At 44.4% G+C, this 18,629-nt stretch overlaps 1 protein-coding gene across 2 annotated transcripts; it reads right to left on the bottom strand.

Moving 5' to 3' along the window:
* Positions 1 to 7,705: 7,705 nt before the first annotated feature.
* On the bottom strand, positions 7,706 to 18,474 carry KCNJ2 (potassium inwardly rectifying channel subfamily J member 2). 2 transcript variants are annotated; one of them, XM_040244421.1, is made up of 2 exons: positions 18,326 to 18,474; positions 7,706 to 13,057 (listed from the first exon to the last, which is right to left on the bottom strand). In XM_040244421.1, the coding sequence occupies exon 2, from the start codon at positions 12,835 to 12,837 to the stop codon at positions 11,554 to 11,556; it is 1,284 nt and encodes a 427-aa protein (XP_040100355.1). In that variant the 5' UTR covers positions 12,838 to 13,057; positions 18,326 to 18,474; the 3' UTR covers positions 7,706 to 11,553. The 2 variants fall into 2 exon arrangements, with proteins under 2 accessions (XP_040100355.1, XP_040100356.1); XM_040244422.1 differs by lacking the exon at positions 18,326 to 18,474 and adding an exon at positions 14,146 to 14,232.
* Between the last annotated feature and the right edge of the window lie 155 nt (positions 18,475 to 18,629).

The raw sequence follows: 18,629 nt of genomic DNA, 5'->3' as shown, positions 1-18,629 counted from the left end.
TGGCCATTATGTTTTAAAGAAAATCATATGTTATGTTTTCTGACCACAGTTCAATAAAATTAGATATTAAAAGCACAAAGAATGAGCCTCCTTATACACACACACACAAAAAAAACCACACAAAAAGTTAACAAAAGTCTGACTGGACATTTTAAAAGACTTCTGTTTGATAAACTTTGGGTTATTACGAAGTACTTAGAAACTTAAAAAAAAATGAGAATGTTATAGATTTTATTGTCATAAAGCAAAGAAAACAAGAAGAGGAAAAATGAACTGTAAGTTCATCTCTAAATCTTAATAAGACCTAAAAAAAGGTATATTTTTACTGTACAAAATGAAAATTATAAATAGATTATAAAAATAATCACCCACAATACTGTTATAATTATTACTTCCTTGCCTGTAACCAGAGCACATATAGTAAGCAAAAATACTTCAGGTCAAATGACTCGAATTCTACGACGTTTGTGCAGTTTCTGGGCTGAATTTCCCCTTCAAACCTGACCAACGTCACAAGCGAGACTCCTTAAAAATGAGCCCTGAGGGGACTCCCCTGATGGTCCAGCGGCTAAGCCTCTGTACTCCCAGTGCAGGGGGCCCAGGTCCCTCGGCCAGTGAACCTGATCTCACATGCTGCGACTAAAGGTCCTCCATGCCCAAACTAAGACCCGGTGGAGCCAAATTAATAAACTGAATCTGTTTAAAAAGAGAAAAAAAAAAGAAAATGAAGGCCCTGAGCATCACCATGAGGGCATTTAGTTTGGTGTATATGTGTGAGTTATGGTGGAGGGTTGGACAAAAGGTACCTCCATAATTCTTCGTCAGGAATTCTCCTTTCTTTTAAAATAAATTATTTCTTTCTAGTTCAAAAAGAAAATAGATGGTTCATTTTAGCAGTTTCCCAGAAATCTTTTGGTGACATGAAAATTTGGTGATGATTCGGCCTGCAAAATGAAGTGATGAAGATGGTGAAGAAAAAAAAAAAAAAAATATATATATATATATATATGTATATGTGTGTGTGTATCTCCACAAGGAAATAATAGGGAAAGAATCCCTCAGAGTCCAGTGAGGGGAAATCAGTTTGGGCTCTGAGGTTAACAGAGGAGGTTTCCCTACATAATGAACCCTGATAGAAATGCCACCCTGCTGCTGCCAAAGGGCAAGGCTGCTTTCATTTGGCTGGAAGGTCCAAGACCCAACCTTTTGCATGTGGGAGGCAGTTATGTTTGGGGTCGATACAACCATTTTGTTCGGCAGTAGGAATTTGGGGCACTGAATGCATTTCTTGTTTAGGCATTGACCCTACTAGGACGTATGCCAGGAGACTGCACTCTTCTCTCGGAAAGAACCAGAATAAAAAACGGCCATCGTGTCCGAACAAGCTGTGAAATCCTATCCCTTTTGCCCCCTGAATAGAGTCCAGTGCCCCGAGATAAAGGAAATCCATTCTGTAATCTGATAGGTTTGTTACTGAGCATTTGGCCAAAAACAATGACTTTCCTTCACATAGTACCAGGATCCAGGTGCATGAACGTCACCTGATAAACTCTAGTACAAAAAACAAACAAACAAACAAAACCCACCTTGGCATTTAAGGCATATACTCTAACAGGACAGGTAATGTGATGGATTTTCTCAGCAAGAGCGAGAATACTGTGCTTGCATTTCTGGCAGACTCTGTGTTGGAGGTCTTTTAGTTTGATAGCCAAGGTCAGAGCTCAGATATAGGAATCTAAAATTAGATTACTGTAATTGTTCCCATTCTCTTCAGGCCACTGAAAGCTCTTTGAAAAGAGGACCTTTGACTCTCCAGTACACATGGTGGCTGTAGGCGCTTGCTGCCTCGTCAATATTTCCCAAATGAATTTTTTCTTTCTTGGTGGACTTAAGGGTTGTGAGTTTGGGCTTCCCAGGTGGCTCAGTGGTAATGAGCCTGCCTGCAGCGCAGGAGGTGTTAGAGATGCGGGTTCGGTCCCTGGGTTGGAAAGAGCCTCTGGAGCAGGGCATGGCAACCCACTCCAGTGTTCTTGCCTGGAGAATCCCATGGACAGAGGAGCCTGGCGGGCTGCAAAGAGTCAAACACAGCTGAAGCGACTTAGCACGCACACACAGCTGATTTTCATAAGCATTTTAACACCAGAGTCAGTCTAGTTTTTCAAACAGAACTAGCTGGACCAGTCATTTTTTTTAAACCTGCAGGCTGCTAGCTCTTCCACAGAGGAAAATCCTTTTATATCTTATTCATATAAAAGATTTACCTCAAAGAAAACCTTCATCTCGGGCCCTCCCTCCTTGTAAAATGATGAAAGGTTAGTCCTTCAAGAGCAGACAGTGCAGAGGCACGGACGACAAATAAGGGCGTAGCCTTGCTTACCAGACACACCTTGGACGTTTGCATTTTCCTTTTTAAGTAAATCCTATACTGCACAGAGCTTCATGCAAATCACTGGCAGGAAATAGCAACCTGAAGTCCTTTTTAAATCATGCCAACCTCCTGGTTCAGGATTGCCTTGTGGATGGATGGTAGGAAGAATCAGTAACTTGATCCATCCATCCATCAGAAGATAGAAAGGACAGGGTCAGGCTCTGAGAGCTTTCTCCAGGTGAGTATTGCAACAGGAGCATTGAGGTATTTGCATTTTGATGCCCCATCTCTTCATTCTGAAAGGAGCTTGTTTATTGCAAGTAGCAACAGGATTTAAAAAAAAAAAAAAAGAATTCTGTTGGCCTTCTCCACTAATTGCTGTTTTGGCATTCTCTTGTCCACTTCTTTTTTATTACCCTGGAAAATGATGGTAAATCTATAGAACGTTTAAGGCTGGTGCACACCTGGACGCAGAGCAATTTCGGTCGGTTCCAGTGAGCTTGAGACGGCCCTGCACGAGCAGACACCGGAAGTGGACCTGGTCTCAAGAGAGTTTACAGGAGATGTCAGCTCGGAGCCGGGGCAAGGCAGAATTTCCAGAGAGAGCTCACTGCCTTATCTTAGTAAATCTGTGCTTTGCTTCAATTAAACCTTACACAGAGACTCCTGCTGAAAAAGTTCAAATGTTTCGAAATAGATAGAAGCGAGCTATAGACTTAGGCAAAAATACATACTGTATTTATCATCCAACACAGCTTTTTATATAATTACATCCTTGTGCACGTTTTATTTTTGGTTCCTGAAGAAAGTCGCTCAGATGAAATTAACGAGTATGCAGGAGAAGGTGCTCGGGTGCTTCTTTTGGTTTCTATGGCAACCCTGGGGCATCTTCTTCAGCTGTCTCATTGACTGAGTGTGCCCAAGTGAGGTGGGCTGGGACTCTCGGTTGAGCCTGGAAAGGCGGGGAGGAGAGCTCGGGCCACAAAAAGAGCTCACTGCTGGACCGAAGAAAACCCCTGGCGTGTAGGATATGCTTTCCCTAGTTTCTGTATGAATCGTTGCCATCTGAGTGTGCCTTTGCCAAATGTTGTGAGGGTTGGGTCTACACATGCCTTTGAAATATCTCTATTGGTAAATTATCTATTTTTATGGGTCTAAGTACCTAATGCCTAATATTTATATATTTTAAAGGCAACTCCTAAAGATTGAGGGCAGGAGGGGAAGGGAGCAACAGAGGATGACACGGCTGGATGGCAGCACCGACTCAATGGACGTGAGTTTGAACCAACTCCAGGAGATGGTGATCGACAGGGAAACCTGCTGTTCTGCAGTCCATGGAGTCACAAAGAATCTGACAGGACTGAGCAAGTGAGCAAGATGTATTTTACTGAAATACACTCTGTCTGCAGGATCAAATAAAAAGTTTTTTACCTGGGACTTTAGAAGTTAGCAAAAAGTTGAGACACCAAAGCCAAATAAAGCTACACAGTATAAGATTCCATTCATTTATTGGTTATACGGGAGTGAACCCAGATACCAGCCCAAAGGCAAAGATCATTTCACAGATCAAATCTAAGCAAAGTCTGGGGTCAGAGCGGTCATTTAGCAGGAAGAAAGTGGCGCTGGTGGTAAAGAATCAGCCCGCCAATACAGGAGACGCAAGGGACGTAGGTTGGGTCCCCTGTTGGGAAAATCCCCTGGAGTAGGAGATACCCACCCCAGTATTCCTGCCTGGAGAATTCCCTGGACAGAGAAGCCTGGAAGGCTGCACTCCATGGGATCACAAAGAACTGGACACAACTGAGTGACTAACACAGACACAGATTATTAAACAGAAAGTTTTTATATATAAAACTCAATTTTAAGAGAAAGTGTACAACAGTACCACCCATTTTCTAAACTATGACCTCTTGAAGGCAAAGTCCATACCGAAAACTTCAAGTAACCAGAACCATAACATAATTCCTCAATAAATTTTTGGTCAAATTGAATAGAATTTTCTAGAAGTCAAACCACGTAACAGAGTCAATCCTTCAGAATGCAATCTCACACTGGAAACAAAGGACTTCTGAAAATTAGTACCATCACCACAAAGCCCTACGCTCGAGCCTCATCTTTTGCGTGGCTCGCAGTCATATGACCTGTAGAATGGATTATCTGATTTCCTCAAAGCAGCAGGGAGAAGCAAGACCCTAAATGACACTAGGCCAAAGCAGCAGCTGTCTGTTCAACCAATGGACAGACTTCAACACACCCCCCCGAGGAAGAGGTGCCCCTCGCAGCCTGAATCACAAAAGGAAACGTTAACTAATGCACACTGCTCTTTGAATGAGGCAGAGAATTGTATAACATTTTAGCAAACCGTTCCTCCAAAACAATGAATGCCCTCGAGGCCACAGATTTCAGTTACTCGAGGAGAACCACTTATGTGTAATTATTCATCATCATTATTCTTACTGTTTAGTAACGCTCGTGCAGAATCTGGCTCATCTTCCTAAACTCCTCCCTTCCACAGGCTTCTTAACTGTCCCTCTTTTCACTTCCAACTGTTTCTCCTCTGGCTTCCAAAGCAGATGAGTGACTTTGCAGGTCTAGGACTGCCCGTTATTGCATGCTGGGGAAATCCTTTGTCCCAGGCAAACCAGGACAACTGGTCACTCTAGTCCAGAGCCAGGCAATACGATAGTTCTATTGCACCTGTGACTGCTAGGTATCACCTTATAATAAGGTAAGAAGTTTTCAGTCACTATAACAAGACTCATAGTGGCTCAGATCATCAGATTCTTGAGGTCCTTGATCCAAACCATTAAAAAAAAAAAAGACTGGCTTCTTGAAATATGCTAATCATGGACTTGGTTCTTCATTTAAAATGCATAAAATTAGGCTTCTTTTCCTTTATTTTTTCTTTCCTCCTTTCTTTTTCTTCCTCCCATCCTTCCTTCTTCCCTTTCTTTCTTCTTTCAATTTAGGAAACCAAATCTGATTGATGCTGTCAGTGTTTCGAGCTTTAAAATGGACATTGCTAGAGAGAAAGATGCTTTCTCCTTTAGGAGGATTACCTGGGGGGCTGTTACTTTAAAAGGCTGCAGTTGGGAGGTCTTATTCAGCTGTCACTAAGAAGAAGCAGTAAGGAGAAAAACTCTGAAATTCCACCCTTGCTTTTTCCTTTTGTATATATATGTGTGTGTGTGTATGTTTTTTTTATAGTGGTGAGACATATATATATGTATATATTTCTTTTTTTTTAAGTAGTGGTGAGACCCGTAAAGCATTGAACTTGTTGCCTGGAGTGACCATTATGCATCTTGTTGAATGCGACCAGCCACCAGGAGGCTCTCCCTAAACTTGGCGGCTCCAGGCTGGAGGAAAACAGAAGCCTGTGATGTGGTGAGGTGCCTGCCGCTTAGTTAGTAACAGGGCTTTGTGGTTTCACCTCGGGACAGGCCTCAGCAATTCCTAGTTAATTGAAATTAATCTGAAGTTTGAAATTTACCCACATCCCACAACCGAAGCTGAAATTTGTCATTAGTCTACTTTTGTGAACTGTGCCCTCTCCCCAGAAACCGAGGGAGCAATTGTGGAGCAGGTTATGAAGGAGATGGGGAGTCCTATGTTCACGTACTCTGTGCAGACAAAAGGCATGTGTTTTCATCACCTAAGAGAATAACAACAGAGAAGCAGAAATGCCTGGGACAAAACGCAGAAACTTGCCAAGAATGCCTCCAAATGGAAAGCAGAGAGTGGTGATGAGAAAGCCCAGGTAAACGGCCTCAGGTGTTCTTCAACTGAAGTACAGTTGATTTACATATACGTGTACAACTGAATCACTTTGCTATGTAGCAGAAATTAGCACAACATTATAAATCAACCAAACTTCATACATATATATTCTTTTCCATTACGCTTTACCTCGGGTTACCGAATACAGTTCCCTGTGCTATACAGTAGGACCTTGTTGTTGATCCATCCTTTAGGTAACAGTTTGCAGCTGCTGACCCCAGACTCCGAGTCCGCCCAGCGCCCAGCCCCACCCGCTGGCAGCCAGGAGTCCGCTCTCCATGTCTGTGAGTCTGTTCCTGTTTCATGACTAAGTCCGTTTCCATCATATCTTAGCCTCCACATGTAAGTGACATTGTACGGCGTTTGTCTTTCTCTTTCTGACTTACTCCACTTAGTGTGATCATCTCTAGGTCCTCCATGTTGCTGCAAGTTAAATGTCTTCGGTTTAAATCTCAGTTCTAATTCCTAATAGCTGTGTGTGCTCACACAAGACACTCACCCTCCCTGAGCCTCAGTAGCCTCATTTATTAAATAAGGATAATAATAGTGCAGATGCCACTAAGATTAAATTATTTAATAATCATAAAGAGCTTAGAACCATTTTGAATCACAGTAAGGGCTTTATTGAAGGAAAAATATTTGTTAAAAGGAAAAATATCGAGTATTTATTAAAGGAAAAATTTTAAGGAGCAACCCATATTTCAGAATGGAGATTTTCCTCAGTGTTTCCACTGGTGAAAAACAGTTAAGCTATTCAAAATCTGCCAGAGGAATTGATGTTTTCTCTGAGACCCACATATCCTTGGTAACTATGTACTCAACAGACCATAGAGCTTAGTGGATTAAATGAAATTTAGAGGCAGATAAAACCTGCATTTGAGTATCAGCTCAATGAATCATTAGCTTTAAAATCCAGCCTTGGTTTCTTCATCTATAACAGAGGTCAATAAATTATAGGCCGTGGACCAAGTCTGGCCCACCACCTGTTATTAGTAAAGTTCTATTATAATACAGCTGCACCTTTTTTTCATATTATCTGTGGCTGCTTTTGTAGTATGAGGGCAGAGCTGCATGGCTGAGACAAAGAACTGTTTCACAAAGCCAAAAATGTTTACTATCTGGCCTTTCATGGGACATATTTGCCAACTCTGATTAATTATATAAGAATATAATAACCTGATTTGGTTTTGGGGAAATGAGCTAATATAAAGCTGAAGCCTACATAGAGTTAAGCTCAACAAAGTAACTTTTATCATCACACAGAGACTTAAAATCTAAGCCGTCTATTCAATAGTTTTTGTTATTTTTGTTTGCTTGTTTTTCAGATGTTTCTCTCTCCTCTCCACCTAGGGCATTCTGTCCACAACTAAAATCCGAGCCTGACTTCCTCCTACTGGGATTAAGGTAACCTGCCGCTGCACCACGCCTGTTCTGGAGATTTCTACGGTCCCATTCATCCCACCTATCCGGGTTTATATCCTCTCATTTGGGAACCTTTGGTTTCCATCTGAGATGGTACAGGAATCACACAGAGAGCCCAAACATTTCTTGCACTGATTTGTTTTCAATTTTTAACTTTTTATTTAGAAATAATAAAATAAGACATAATATATAAAAATATGTACAATCCATGGTTTGTGCAGTACATTAGGAAGACTTCAGATACAAAAAGACAGGAAATGGGAAGATAATAACTCAGGATTGTCAAAGGCTGGAGTTGTTCAGTTCACCGCAGCCCAGAGCTTGAAACCCAACATAACTAGAAAAGGGATTCGTTGGGAGTAAGTGACTATGCAACACTTGTTTTTTCTTTTTAAACAACCTTAACTTTATTAGATACAGAGTGAAAAAAACATCCACTCTGCTTCCCAGAACAGGCTTTTTGCTTTTACTGTGTGGCTTATCATCAAATATGAATCGACATTTGTTTTTTTGCCAGGGTAACAAGATTCAGGGGACAAAACGCACTGAATAAACATCGAGGTTTGAGATGGGAGTTGACAGGGAAGAAAGGAAGGGAAGGGAGGAATAATGCACTGATAGAATTTAAAAAAAAAAAAAAACAGGTAAAACAAACTGAACAAACTGTCATCAGGAATTTGGAAATGACTTCAGAGTTATGGTGACATCCTTAAAATGTCTGATTCAAGTATAATCTTAGAGGGATAGAAAACTATTAATATTCCTTTCTCAATAATCAAAATAGAATTCACTTTGTCTACCTTTTATTTAAAAATAGGATAACCAGGAATCTAAACCTCCTCCCCAAAATATAATGCCCATCCAGTTACGGGCACAGATTCTTCAAAAGGGGATAATTCCTAAATAAATTCAGTGGGGGTTTGCTTGCAACAGAGAAGCAACAAGAATCTGGCAACAGACCCCAGATACTCAGTGTGAGTTCTTCAGTCTGCATTCCCGCGACATGTGTGCACTCAGCAAGGAGGCCCAGTCAATAAAGACTGAGGTTCTGAAGGTAAAATGCAGCAAAAAAAAAAAACAAACCAAAAACATTGTGCATTACTGTGTCTTGGCTCTTGACAAAAAAAATAAAAATAAAAATTGCCATTTAAAGCTTGTAACTGTTAAAATACTAATAACTAGAAAAAGTTTTCAAATGAACAGTCCATGCTGAAATAAATAACAGGAGAACATAGCAAGACAAACCTTATAAGGCTGGTAAATATTTGCTAAAACCATGCTAACCGGTAGCATATAGGTACTAGCTCTCAGAAATTGCTGCACTGAAATTATACTTTCTATGGCAATTTTCTTCCCTTTACAGACGTCTATTTACATTTGGCTTTAAATATGAAAATATCTGATAAACTTTATAAAATGTACACTTTAAAAACATAGCTTCTGCAAAATTTTCTTGAAAAAAAAAAAACAAACCTGTGCACCAGAATTTTTAATTTTTTTTCTCTTTTTCAGAAAGAACTTGCAAGAGTTCCCTCCCTCATTCTTGCCCCCCTCCACCCACCCCACTGCAAATATCTCAAGTCTTTAAGTGGCAGCACTGTGTGACGAGAGGGTGCCTTCGTCACCCCCACCCTCCACTGTGTCTTCATGTCATTTACAGATCACGGAATACTCTTTGGTTTGATTATTTTCCTTTGCAAAAATATCAGAATAGCAGCAGCTGAACCCTCAATACCCTCTCCCTACCAATGGCAGAACGGTGGCCACATACAGAAGACTGCATTCTGTGTCCACTCCATCCCAATTCCGCTAACTCTCTAAACAACTTCCCCCATCGGCCTGTAAGTCTGGACTTCAAATATCATCCCCTCGCTTCATAGCTCTAACCTGGTTTCCATGCAAATAACTGCACAGGGTTCAAACCCACTGACTCGAAAGGCGGACAAGAGCAGAGACTGTCCTGTGACTGCAGGCACCCCATGCAGATATGGCTGGTCAGGAACCAGAGACCATCCCAGTCACGGGCTGACAAAACACAGGATTCTAGAACAAGCTGTTTTTTAATGGCATACAGGGGTGTAATACCGAAAAGAGAGTTGATTTTGAGACTCCCACTGAAAAAGAAAAAAATCAGTGACCCCAAATTCACAAATAAGGAACTTTAAACCAAAACAGTGTTCTGTTATATCAAGCTAGAGTGGAAAACCAAACCAAACCAAGTGTTCCTAGTGAGTCAGGCAGCCAGGCAGGAGAAGCTTCTGGGAAATGATGTGCCTCAGGTAATGGGCTCCAGGTCTCCACAGGCAAAAGGGATCCACTCGGATTCAAAGACGAGTGTGGATCCACCGGGGGGAAAGGACACTTTAGATCATTATCTCCTTTACTTGCGATGCTGTTAGGATTGTTATGGCTCTTGTTGACCCTAAAATACTGAGACGCTTTCATTCCTGCTCTCTATCATTAAAAAAAAAAAAAAAAAAAAAAAGGCAACGTTCCCCTTCCTCCTAAAGTTGATGAGCTACATCAAAACGGCTCTTCCACGTCTTGCTAACGTCTCACTGGAGCATTCACAACCCTCTCAGATGTTGGCACACTCGGTCCAAACAGTCTGCTGGGAAGAACCAGCCCACGGGCCAGGCGTGGCATCTTTTAGAAAATGAACTCAAGCCAGAGATGCACCCACCGTCAGGGCAAGGAATTCAGCCCTAAGGTTTAAACCTACTGATCTTTCAAGTTGGATGGCTCAGCGTGGAGGATGCCAACGCATGCCAACCTAGGTCTTATCTTCTGGGATAAATTTTGGAATGTGCAAAACATGGAAAAATCCAGAAAAAAAAAAAAAAACTAAGGGGTCATCATCATCTCCCAAAGTTGCATTCGCCTGGCCAGCACCACCTCGAAGGAAAGGAAAATTGCTTATATCTTTCATATGTGTGTGTGTGTCTTTGTCTGTGTGTGTGTGAATTTTACTTTCCCCTGTCTTCTTCCTATGACATGAAAGTTACATGAAAGAACAAAAAATTAAAAGCACCACACTTTACTCAACTGTGTGTGTGATGTTCTATTTTCTCAATAAGGTGCAAAAGGAGAGGGTAGTTCAAGGTCTTGCTGAGGTTCAAAGTTCTTGTCTCTTGATTTCAAGGCAGCCATGGGGCTTTCTTTCCCTTTTAGTGTAAGCTCCACTGTGCAAAAATGTGCATTATCTTTGGTATTTATTTTAGGTAGTCTAACTTAAAATTTGAGATAACCCATTAACATCTTGGAGGGGAAAAAAAAACACAAAACATTAACAACAGCCCGGAGGCTACCATTTGGCTAGTGTTACATAATGCCCTTATGTAACCAGAGAGAGACAGACAGAGAGCACGAGGGAGAGAGAATCAATTCTAGCAAACAAATTACTGGCCTCAAAAAATCAGGCTCTCGTTTGGCAGCTAATAGCCAAATACTTGCCACTTTGAAGCGCATATCATGAGCTTTCAACAAAGTTCAACACTGACGTTTTAAATTACACACAAGGGAAAAAAAAAAAAAAAAACTACACTGCAACAATACGACGCGTGTTGGTGTAGTTAGCAGCTTTTCAAAAGTTAAGGCAGAGTCTTGCCTTTAAAACATTGAAAAATGTGATGCCATTTAAAAACATTCTTGTTCCCCAAAGAGAAGCATTCTGGAGAAGTCAAACACCCCACCAACCAAGGCTTGCCTGCAGGTTCAAGTTTGGTTCAAAACACAAAAACAACAAACGCCCCATAACTTATTCTACAACGTGTTATGCGCCTTCGGGTCACGGGGAGGCCTGCTTAGTGCTTTAGGTTCATCTTCGCGCTTACAGTCTTTCTCTAAAACCACCGCGCTAGCCCCAGTCCCTTGGGGTCACTTGCCTCGAACCACCTGCCCCTGGTACCGTCGTGTGCGTAACTGTTTTGGGCCTTTGACCAACAGACCGTGTTTCAGAGGGAGCACTCCCCAGGAGGACTCAGTCATATCTCCGACTCCCGTCGTAACGGCCTGGGCTCTAGAGGTACACTGGCCTGGTTGTGCAGGTCTATGTCCGGGGGCGTGTCCGTGCTTGTGCTCTCGGGGACCCCGTTTTCACTGTCGTCTTCCTCTTTGCTTGTGAGGGCGACCTCATTTTCATAGCAAAACGAGTTAGCGTTCGACAGGATGTATTTCTTCTCCGCTAAGTCCCTAGCACTGCACAGGGGCGTGTTGGGGACTTCGTAAGTCTTGTGGAACCGGGAGTAGTCCACTTTGTAGTAGTGTTTCTCCTCGAAGAGGACCGGCTCGTAGCGGTGGCCCCAGAGGATCTCGTTGGCCAGGTACGAGCTCCGGCACTGCGTGGTCATGGCGGTCGCCTCCACCATCCCCTCGAGGATGACCACGATCTCAAAGTCCGCGTTGTCGATGTCCTGCTTGCTCAGATCGTACAGAGGACTGTCCTCATCGATCTCGTGGACGATGGTGATGGGAGACACCAGAAATATGCGGTCGATGCCGCTGTCGAAGCCCACGTTGATGTCTATCTGATCCAGGGGGATGTACTCCCCCTCGGAGGTGATTCTGGACTTGAGGAGCTGCGCGCGCACGTGCGCTTCCACCAAGTGGCTCTTCCGGAGGTTGCCCACCCGCCACATGAGGCAGAGCTTGCCGTCCCTCATGGCGATCACAGCGTTGTGGCTGAAGACCAGCGTCTCGTTTCTCTTCTTGGGCTTGGCCATCTTGGCCATCACCGCGCCGATGATGAAGGCGTCGATAATGCAGCCCACGATGGACTGGAAGACCACCATGAAGACGGCCACGGGGCACTCGTCCGTGACGCAGCGGAAGCCGTAGCCGATGGTGGTCTGCGTCTCGATGGAGAAAAGGAAGGCGGCCGTGAAGCTGTTGACCTCGGACACGCAGGCTTTGCTCTCCTTGGACGCGTCCAGGTCCCCGTGGAGCAGCGCGATCAACCAAAACACACAGCCGAAGAAGAGCCAGGAGAGCACGAAAGCCAGGCAGAAGATGACCAGCATCCAGCGCCAGCGGATGTCCACGCACGTGGTGAAGATGTCGGCCAGGTACCGCTGGCCCTTCTCGCCCACGTTGACGAACTGCACGTTGCAGTGTCCGTCCTTCTTCACGAAGCGGCTCCTGCACTGCTGGCGGGTGTGGACTTTGCTCTTGCCGTTCCCGAATCCGTTGGCCACCGCCAGGGTGGCCAGCTTCATGCCGTCCTCCTCGGAAGAGACGATGCTGTAGCGGTTGGTGCGCACGCTGCCCATCGCTTCTGCTGCGGACGCCAGCGCTTCTGCTTTGGGAAACAGTCTGAGTTTTTGCAAAACCCTTTGGAGAAACAGGTTTGAATGTTCAGTGAGGACCCACACGCACAGAAAAAGAAGGAGGGATGGGGTCTCCAGGGGCCTTGAGGTTCTGGCTACCAAGGTCTGTCTCTTGACATGCAGAGTCACCTTAGTGACTCAGCTGACATCCAGAGAACAGGTCCTGCATAACAAAGAGAGAGAGAGAGATCTTTTATTACAAAAGAAGTTCATTAGGAAAGGGTTCTACTCTCTAATGCAACAGTTCCTAGCCAGACACAGACACAGATATACAGAAATGTCCTTTATGCTGAATTACTGGGGTTTTCATTTCTTTGTGTAGCCCTAAAGAAATGGAAAGAAAATATTTTCTTATATCACTTAAAAACATGAAGTCGCTAAACACAGAAGAGGAAGTTGTTCCTGACAGTGTTTTTTTGCTAACTTTTAAATTTTATATTGGACTATAGCTGATTGACAGTGTTGTGATAGTTTCAGGTGGACAGTGAAGGAACTCAGCCATACTTACACATGTATCCATTCCCCGCCCAACTCCCCTGCCATCCAGGCTGCCACAGAACATTGACCAGAGTCCCCTGCGCTGTACAGCAGATTTTTGTTGGTTGTCCATTTTAAATATAGCAGTGGGCACATATCCATCCATCCCTAATTATCCCTTCCCCTCATCCAAAGTCTCAGATTCCTGTTCCCCTACTTTTGGCCAGAAATCTAGAATATTCTACTTTACAGATCCACCTGTCTCCTCTTATGCTCTTCATTTGCCTTCTCTACTTGCTAGGGTCCCTGGTGATTAAGCAGAAGAAAGACTTTTCTAACTCCAGGTTGCTATGAAGCTTTAAGAACTCGGACATGTCAGAGAGCATTTCGCATGAATGCAGAATGTTCATATTCATCGAGCAGCAGGTGCATTGTGGAAGAACATGACAGCCCTCAACGACGAGGCTGGAATCCAAAAGCATTGACTAGTTCATTTAAACAGACAAAACTGAGCAGACAGCCCTTCCAATCATCTGAAAGGGACGCGGGTTTCTGGAGACATTTTGGGCTTATTCCATCACATCACACACTGACAGCAACCACCAAAAGCGGCAGAAACTCCTGATAGCATCTCTGTTCCTGCAAGTGATTCTGACTTGAAGATGCAGGCTCACTCTGGGGGATAGAGAGTGATCCTGTTGCTTAGCAATGAGAGACCTGAGATTCTCTGGAGATGGGACTACCGTGTGTAATGACAGGCGAGGAAGTAAGCACCTTTGTGCTCAAGGATCAGGTCTTCAGTGGATTGAGATAAGGCTGGGAGTCCTCATCTGTGTGCTTCCAAACACAGACAACTCTGTAACAGTAAGTCACAGGGCCCCCTCAGCTCACTCACACTTGCAGCGCTGCTTTCTGACCTCTGTTCCTATAGAGAGGATGCTCACCTTTACTTAATCCGAACAAATAAACAGCAGTTTTCAGTTTTCCCCTCTCTGCTCATCTGCTGCCCCCTGCAACCCCGCCCCTGTAGTTAAAAATCATCTACCGACTTTTGACTTTCCATGTTTGGTCCAAAGGATATAATTTTTCCTGGATTTGCAAAAGGCTGGGAGAAAGTCTAGGGTGTTTGGCAACAAAACACCAAATATAAATTTTAAAATGAACACAGCAGAGAAATGAAAAATAGGAGGGATGCTTGACTTTCAAACCACCAAAGCTGTCTCCTGGATTAAAAGGGGACAGTGAACAGCAGATGGACAGGATCAGAGATTCGTCAACACCCTGATGACGAGGACACCACTTTTTCTTTCTCCCCCTAAACCGCACTCAGATGCAGCAGTTAACAGAACCACGTGCAACCAGACCAGCTGCAAAGACAGCAAATCACTGATCTGTTTTCACGCACCCCCTGAGTGAAAAGGCAAGGTGTATTGTCTTTGAAAATGACTTGTTGCAGTCTTTTCACTTCTGCCTCTTTATCCAAGTTATTATGCAAGAATGTGCCCCAACACATTTTTCCTGAGATTAGTCATCTGTGAAAATTGCAATGTGTGTTACATTTTGGCAGCTTTTGACACCTGCCTGAATGATGCCCGATTTGAAACTGCCTTTGAATTACTTTATAAAAAGCAGGGACTGTGTCTTCTTACCCTTCCACCTGCTTCAGTGTTTTGTCTGCTTCCCATGAAGTTTGCACTTGGACAAAAGAAGCAGGGTTCTAGACCCTGGACACAGAAAGAATTTTTTTAAACAGAGATTTCAGCTCATTTGGCTCATATGAAACTGCCAAGCCCTTCGACACCACACAAATAGAGACAATACTATGACACCAAATGCAGGTACATTTTCCAAGAAAGAGGGGGGTCAGGGAGGCCTCAGTTAAATAGGCTTGTATCCGTGAGTTCTGACTGACTTCAGGATCTTATACGCTGACACCAAGAAATTCCCTTTTCATGATTCAAAACAATCCTTCCATCTGAGTTACCATTAGGGACCAGGAGTAGACAGTCTCAAATTTCTTCTGACTTATTTCTGCTCTCTTTCCAGATTAAAGCATAACAGTCATATGAAATCTAAAGACTGAATTACGACTTTCTAAAAATCTTGACCCCAGGACATTCGTCTGAATTCCACGAAACACACACGACCAGCTTCCTACGAATGAATAGCTCTCCGCATTTAGAATCTTGCAGAGAGCCTGTATTGAGCGACTATTATTGTCTTATTTCCATTGCTAATGACAGAATTTGTTCCATACGCGGAGCGGAGCATCATGGAGGAATTTACCGTTTCTGCCTGGAAGGGGGGCGGGGGGAGGAAGATTTTTCTGGCAAAATGGAAACTTTTGTCACCTCCAGCAGATACGTTCCAAAACAGATTCATGTGTATATGCGCGCACACACGATGTGTATTCAGACTTTGGTGGAGCTGATGATACAGCAAAAGCTGAGACACTGCCAAAGTCTGATAGGGGAACTGGCTTAATATTCCACGCTGAAGACTGTCTTTCCTATTAACCTGCCCACATGCCTGAGTGGCTGCGGGCAAGCAGAAAACTTCCTTGCCTGCACTTCTCACACTGAAAATCACCAATTCATGAGCATCTGGGAAAACACTTTAATTAGGAATAGGGCTTTCGTGCAACTTCATTTTAGGGCCACATTCTAAGTAAGTTCTTGAGAATCATCTGATTAAGAACCGATGAAAACCCCCAGTGAATGCCCTCCTTGAGAGGCACAGCTCGGGAGAATTCACATGTGACTTGATGAACAATGTGCAAATGCCCCCATTTTCAGCCAGAATATGTAAGGGCCTGAAATAAACTTAATAGACACAAACAATCATTTTTACCCAGGGCATAACCAATGAGGAAGAAAGTATTTCTGGGAAATGGAGAGGCTACATGTGCTGCTCTTCATGTTAAGACTATTTATAGGCTGAGCCCAAATTAAGCATAAGCAGTGGAAAAAAATAGTTCAGGGTTTCCATCTCAAGGTAGATGTTAAAGGAGAGAGAGCTGGAGACAGAGATGAGGCCAAGGAGATAACACGGTGTAACGAATATATCCCGATCATTTTCCCCATCACCAAGATATTCCCAGGATGGATCATCCAAGAACAGAGACATGCTAACCAGGAAGACTAAGTGAGAATAAGTGGGCCCCCTCTTATGATCGTGGTGTGGAGCGAATGAGAAAATTTCCCAGTAGGGAGAGGAAACAGGGATGGTAAAAGGACTGAAGGAGAGGTCTGCTAATGAGTGTTTAGAGCAGCTATTCCCCAGCTGACGCCATATAGACCAGCCTGAGTGTGCTCTGGGCACACGGTTGCTACGAGAGCTCAAGGCTGGCAAAGCAACCTCTCAGAAGCTCAGTAAACAGAAGGGAGGGGGAGGGGCGCTTGGAGAGGAGGGGCACCCACTCATCTATGGGAGCCCCACATCTTTCATACTCAACAATGCATATAGCATCACTTGGTATGCTGACATGCTGAACTATATATCTCTATAGCAAACAAAAATAAACACTAAAAAAAAAAAAAGCTTGAAACTGTCCTGTCCAGGTAAAGACATGGTCGTGGTCGGTCTTCTGTGCTACTCAAAAAGTCATGCAAGGACTCGACAAGGATTGGGCAGCCGGAAAGTCTGAAGGAAGTAGAAGGAAGTAGGAATAACGCGTGCTATTTTTTTTAAGGTCAGTTTACAAGAGCTCAGAACAAATATCCCTATGGAGAGCAATAACATAAAAAGAAAGTGCCAGCAGGGAGGACGGAGAGGGAGTGAAAGCAAAGTGACATGACCTTGACCCCAACTCTGACCCCTCCCACCATCCTTAAAGTCAGTCTCTTAATTCCTCAGGCTGGGGATTTTTCTGGATCATGACAAATAAAAATAAAACACTTGGAGCGGGGCGTGAAAGTGAGCAGGAAAAAGCTAGCAAGCATACAGGTAACACAGAGCAGGCATACAGCAGTCCTTAGTGGGGGAGAATCTGACAGCCTACCGATTACTAACGGAATGAAAGCAAGTGGTACAAAGCAATAGGCATTCTTTGCATACCCAAAACACGCTTTCAAATCAGGCCTGATCTCCTAAAAGGTAAATTCTTGGTTAATAGAAATCCCAGGATTCACAGCCGCATCTTAGTTACCATCCGGCTGACAGGATCACCCAGACACAGACAATAAACTGCCCACTTCCTATCTCGATTTTTTTTTCCAACTGTCATGATGACTGTATGTTATGATGCAATCCTTTGCAGAATCAAGTCGTTTCGACCACCGTGCTTTCCCTGACCATCTTCAAATTTCGGTATTAACATGATTATTCCAAAGAAGAGCAAGCTGCTTAGGGGAGGTGTGCAAGTTTCGCGATCTTAGGGCTCAGATCCAGCGCGAGCTCCCGTTCTCTTCCCCGGCAAAGCAACTTTGAGACAAGCTCGCTGGGTTTGGAACTCAAGCTACACTTGAAGCAATGACAGAGGGGGTGGGGAGGAAAGACGCCAAGGATCGAGACCAGCGCTGAGCCTCAAGGTTTGCCAAGGTTTGAGACCGGTTTTCTAGACGCATCCACTGCCCTTTTTTTTTTTTTTCTTTTTTTCCTCCTGAGAGACAGAATCGAACAGAGGCTCCCTCGCCCGGGTCTCCCAGCTGAGTATCTCGCTACAGCTGGTGCACTGAAAGTTATGAGCAGAAACAGATGCTGCAGAGAAATGTTTCTATTGCTCAACTGTTCCAAGCATGTCTCAGTATTTTTAGCTCTGAGGATGTTCTGGTGCGCACACAAACTCTATAGGCAGGCTCTGGGACTCCGGCGCGTGGGGAGAACTAAAGGCCGCCTGACAGCTGGGCACCTCTGGGGCGGCCGGGCCGGGCCGGGGACGGAAGCCCGAGTCCTCTCCCCGGGACCCACAGGCAAGGAGAGCAAAGCAGGGAAGAAAATACACAGCAGCCCTTACCTGTTGCCGGCGCAGGAGCATGGGGCACGGAGTGGAAGTGGGGGGTTACAGAGGCATGTGAGATCCAGGAGTTTGTACAAGCGAGGGAACCAAAGCGAACCAGCAATTCCCAGGACCCAGCGGGCCGGCGCCGGGGCGGGCTGCGCGCGGGCTGGGTCTCCAGTGCGCTCTGCGCTTTCCTGGGCTCTTTTGAGGCGTCCGCGAGGCACCGGGCCGCCCGGCCCCGCCCCCGGCCGCGCCGGCCAATCGCCGCGCTCCCGGCCCCGCGGGGACCGCGCGGGGGGGCGGGGAGGATGCTGCGCCC

Source organism: Oryx dammah, unplaced genomic scaffold (genome assembly GCF_014754425.2).
Source record: "Oryx dammah isolate SB20612 unplaced genomic scaffold, SCBI_Odam_1.1 HiC_scaffold_8, whole genome shotgun sequence".
NCBI classification, from domain to species: Eukaryota; Metazoa; Chordata; class Mammalia; order Artiodactyla; family Bovidae; genus Oryx; species Oryx dammah.
Note: the sequence above shows the minus strand (reverse complement) of the source record. Positions and strands in the feature narration are given on the sequence as shown.

Excerpts from the sequence above, each read along its gene's own strand:
- KCNJ2 (XM_040244421.1), bottom strand. The coding sequence starts at position 12,837 with ATGGGCAGCGTGCGCACCAACCGCTACAGCATCGTCTCTTCCGAGGAG.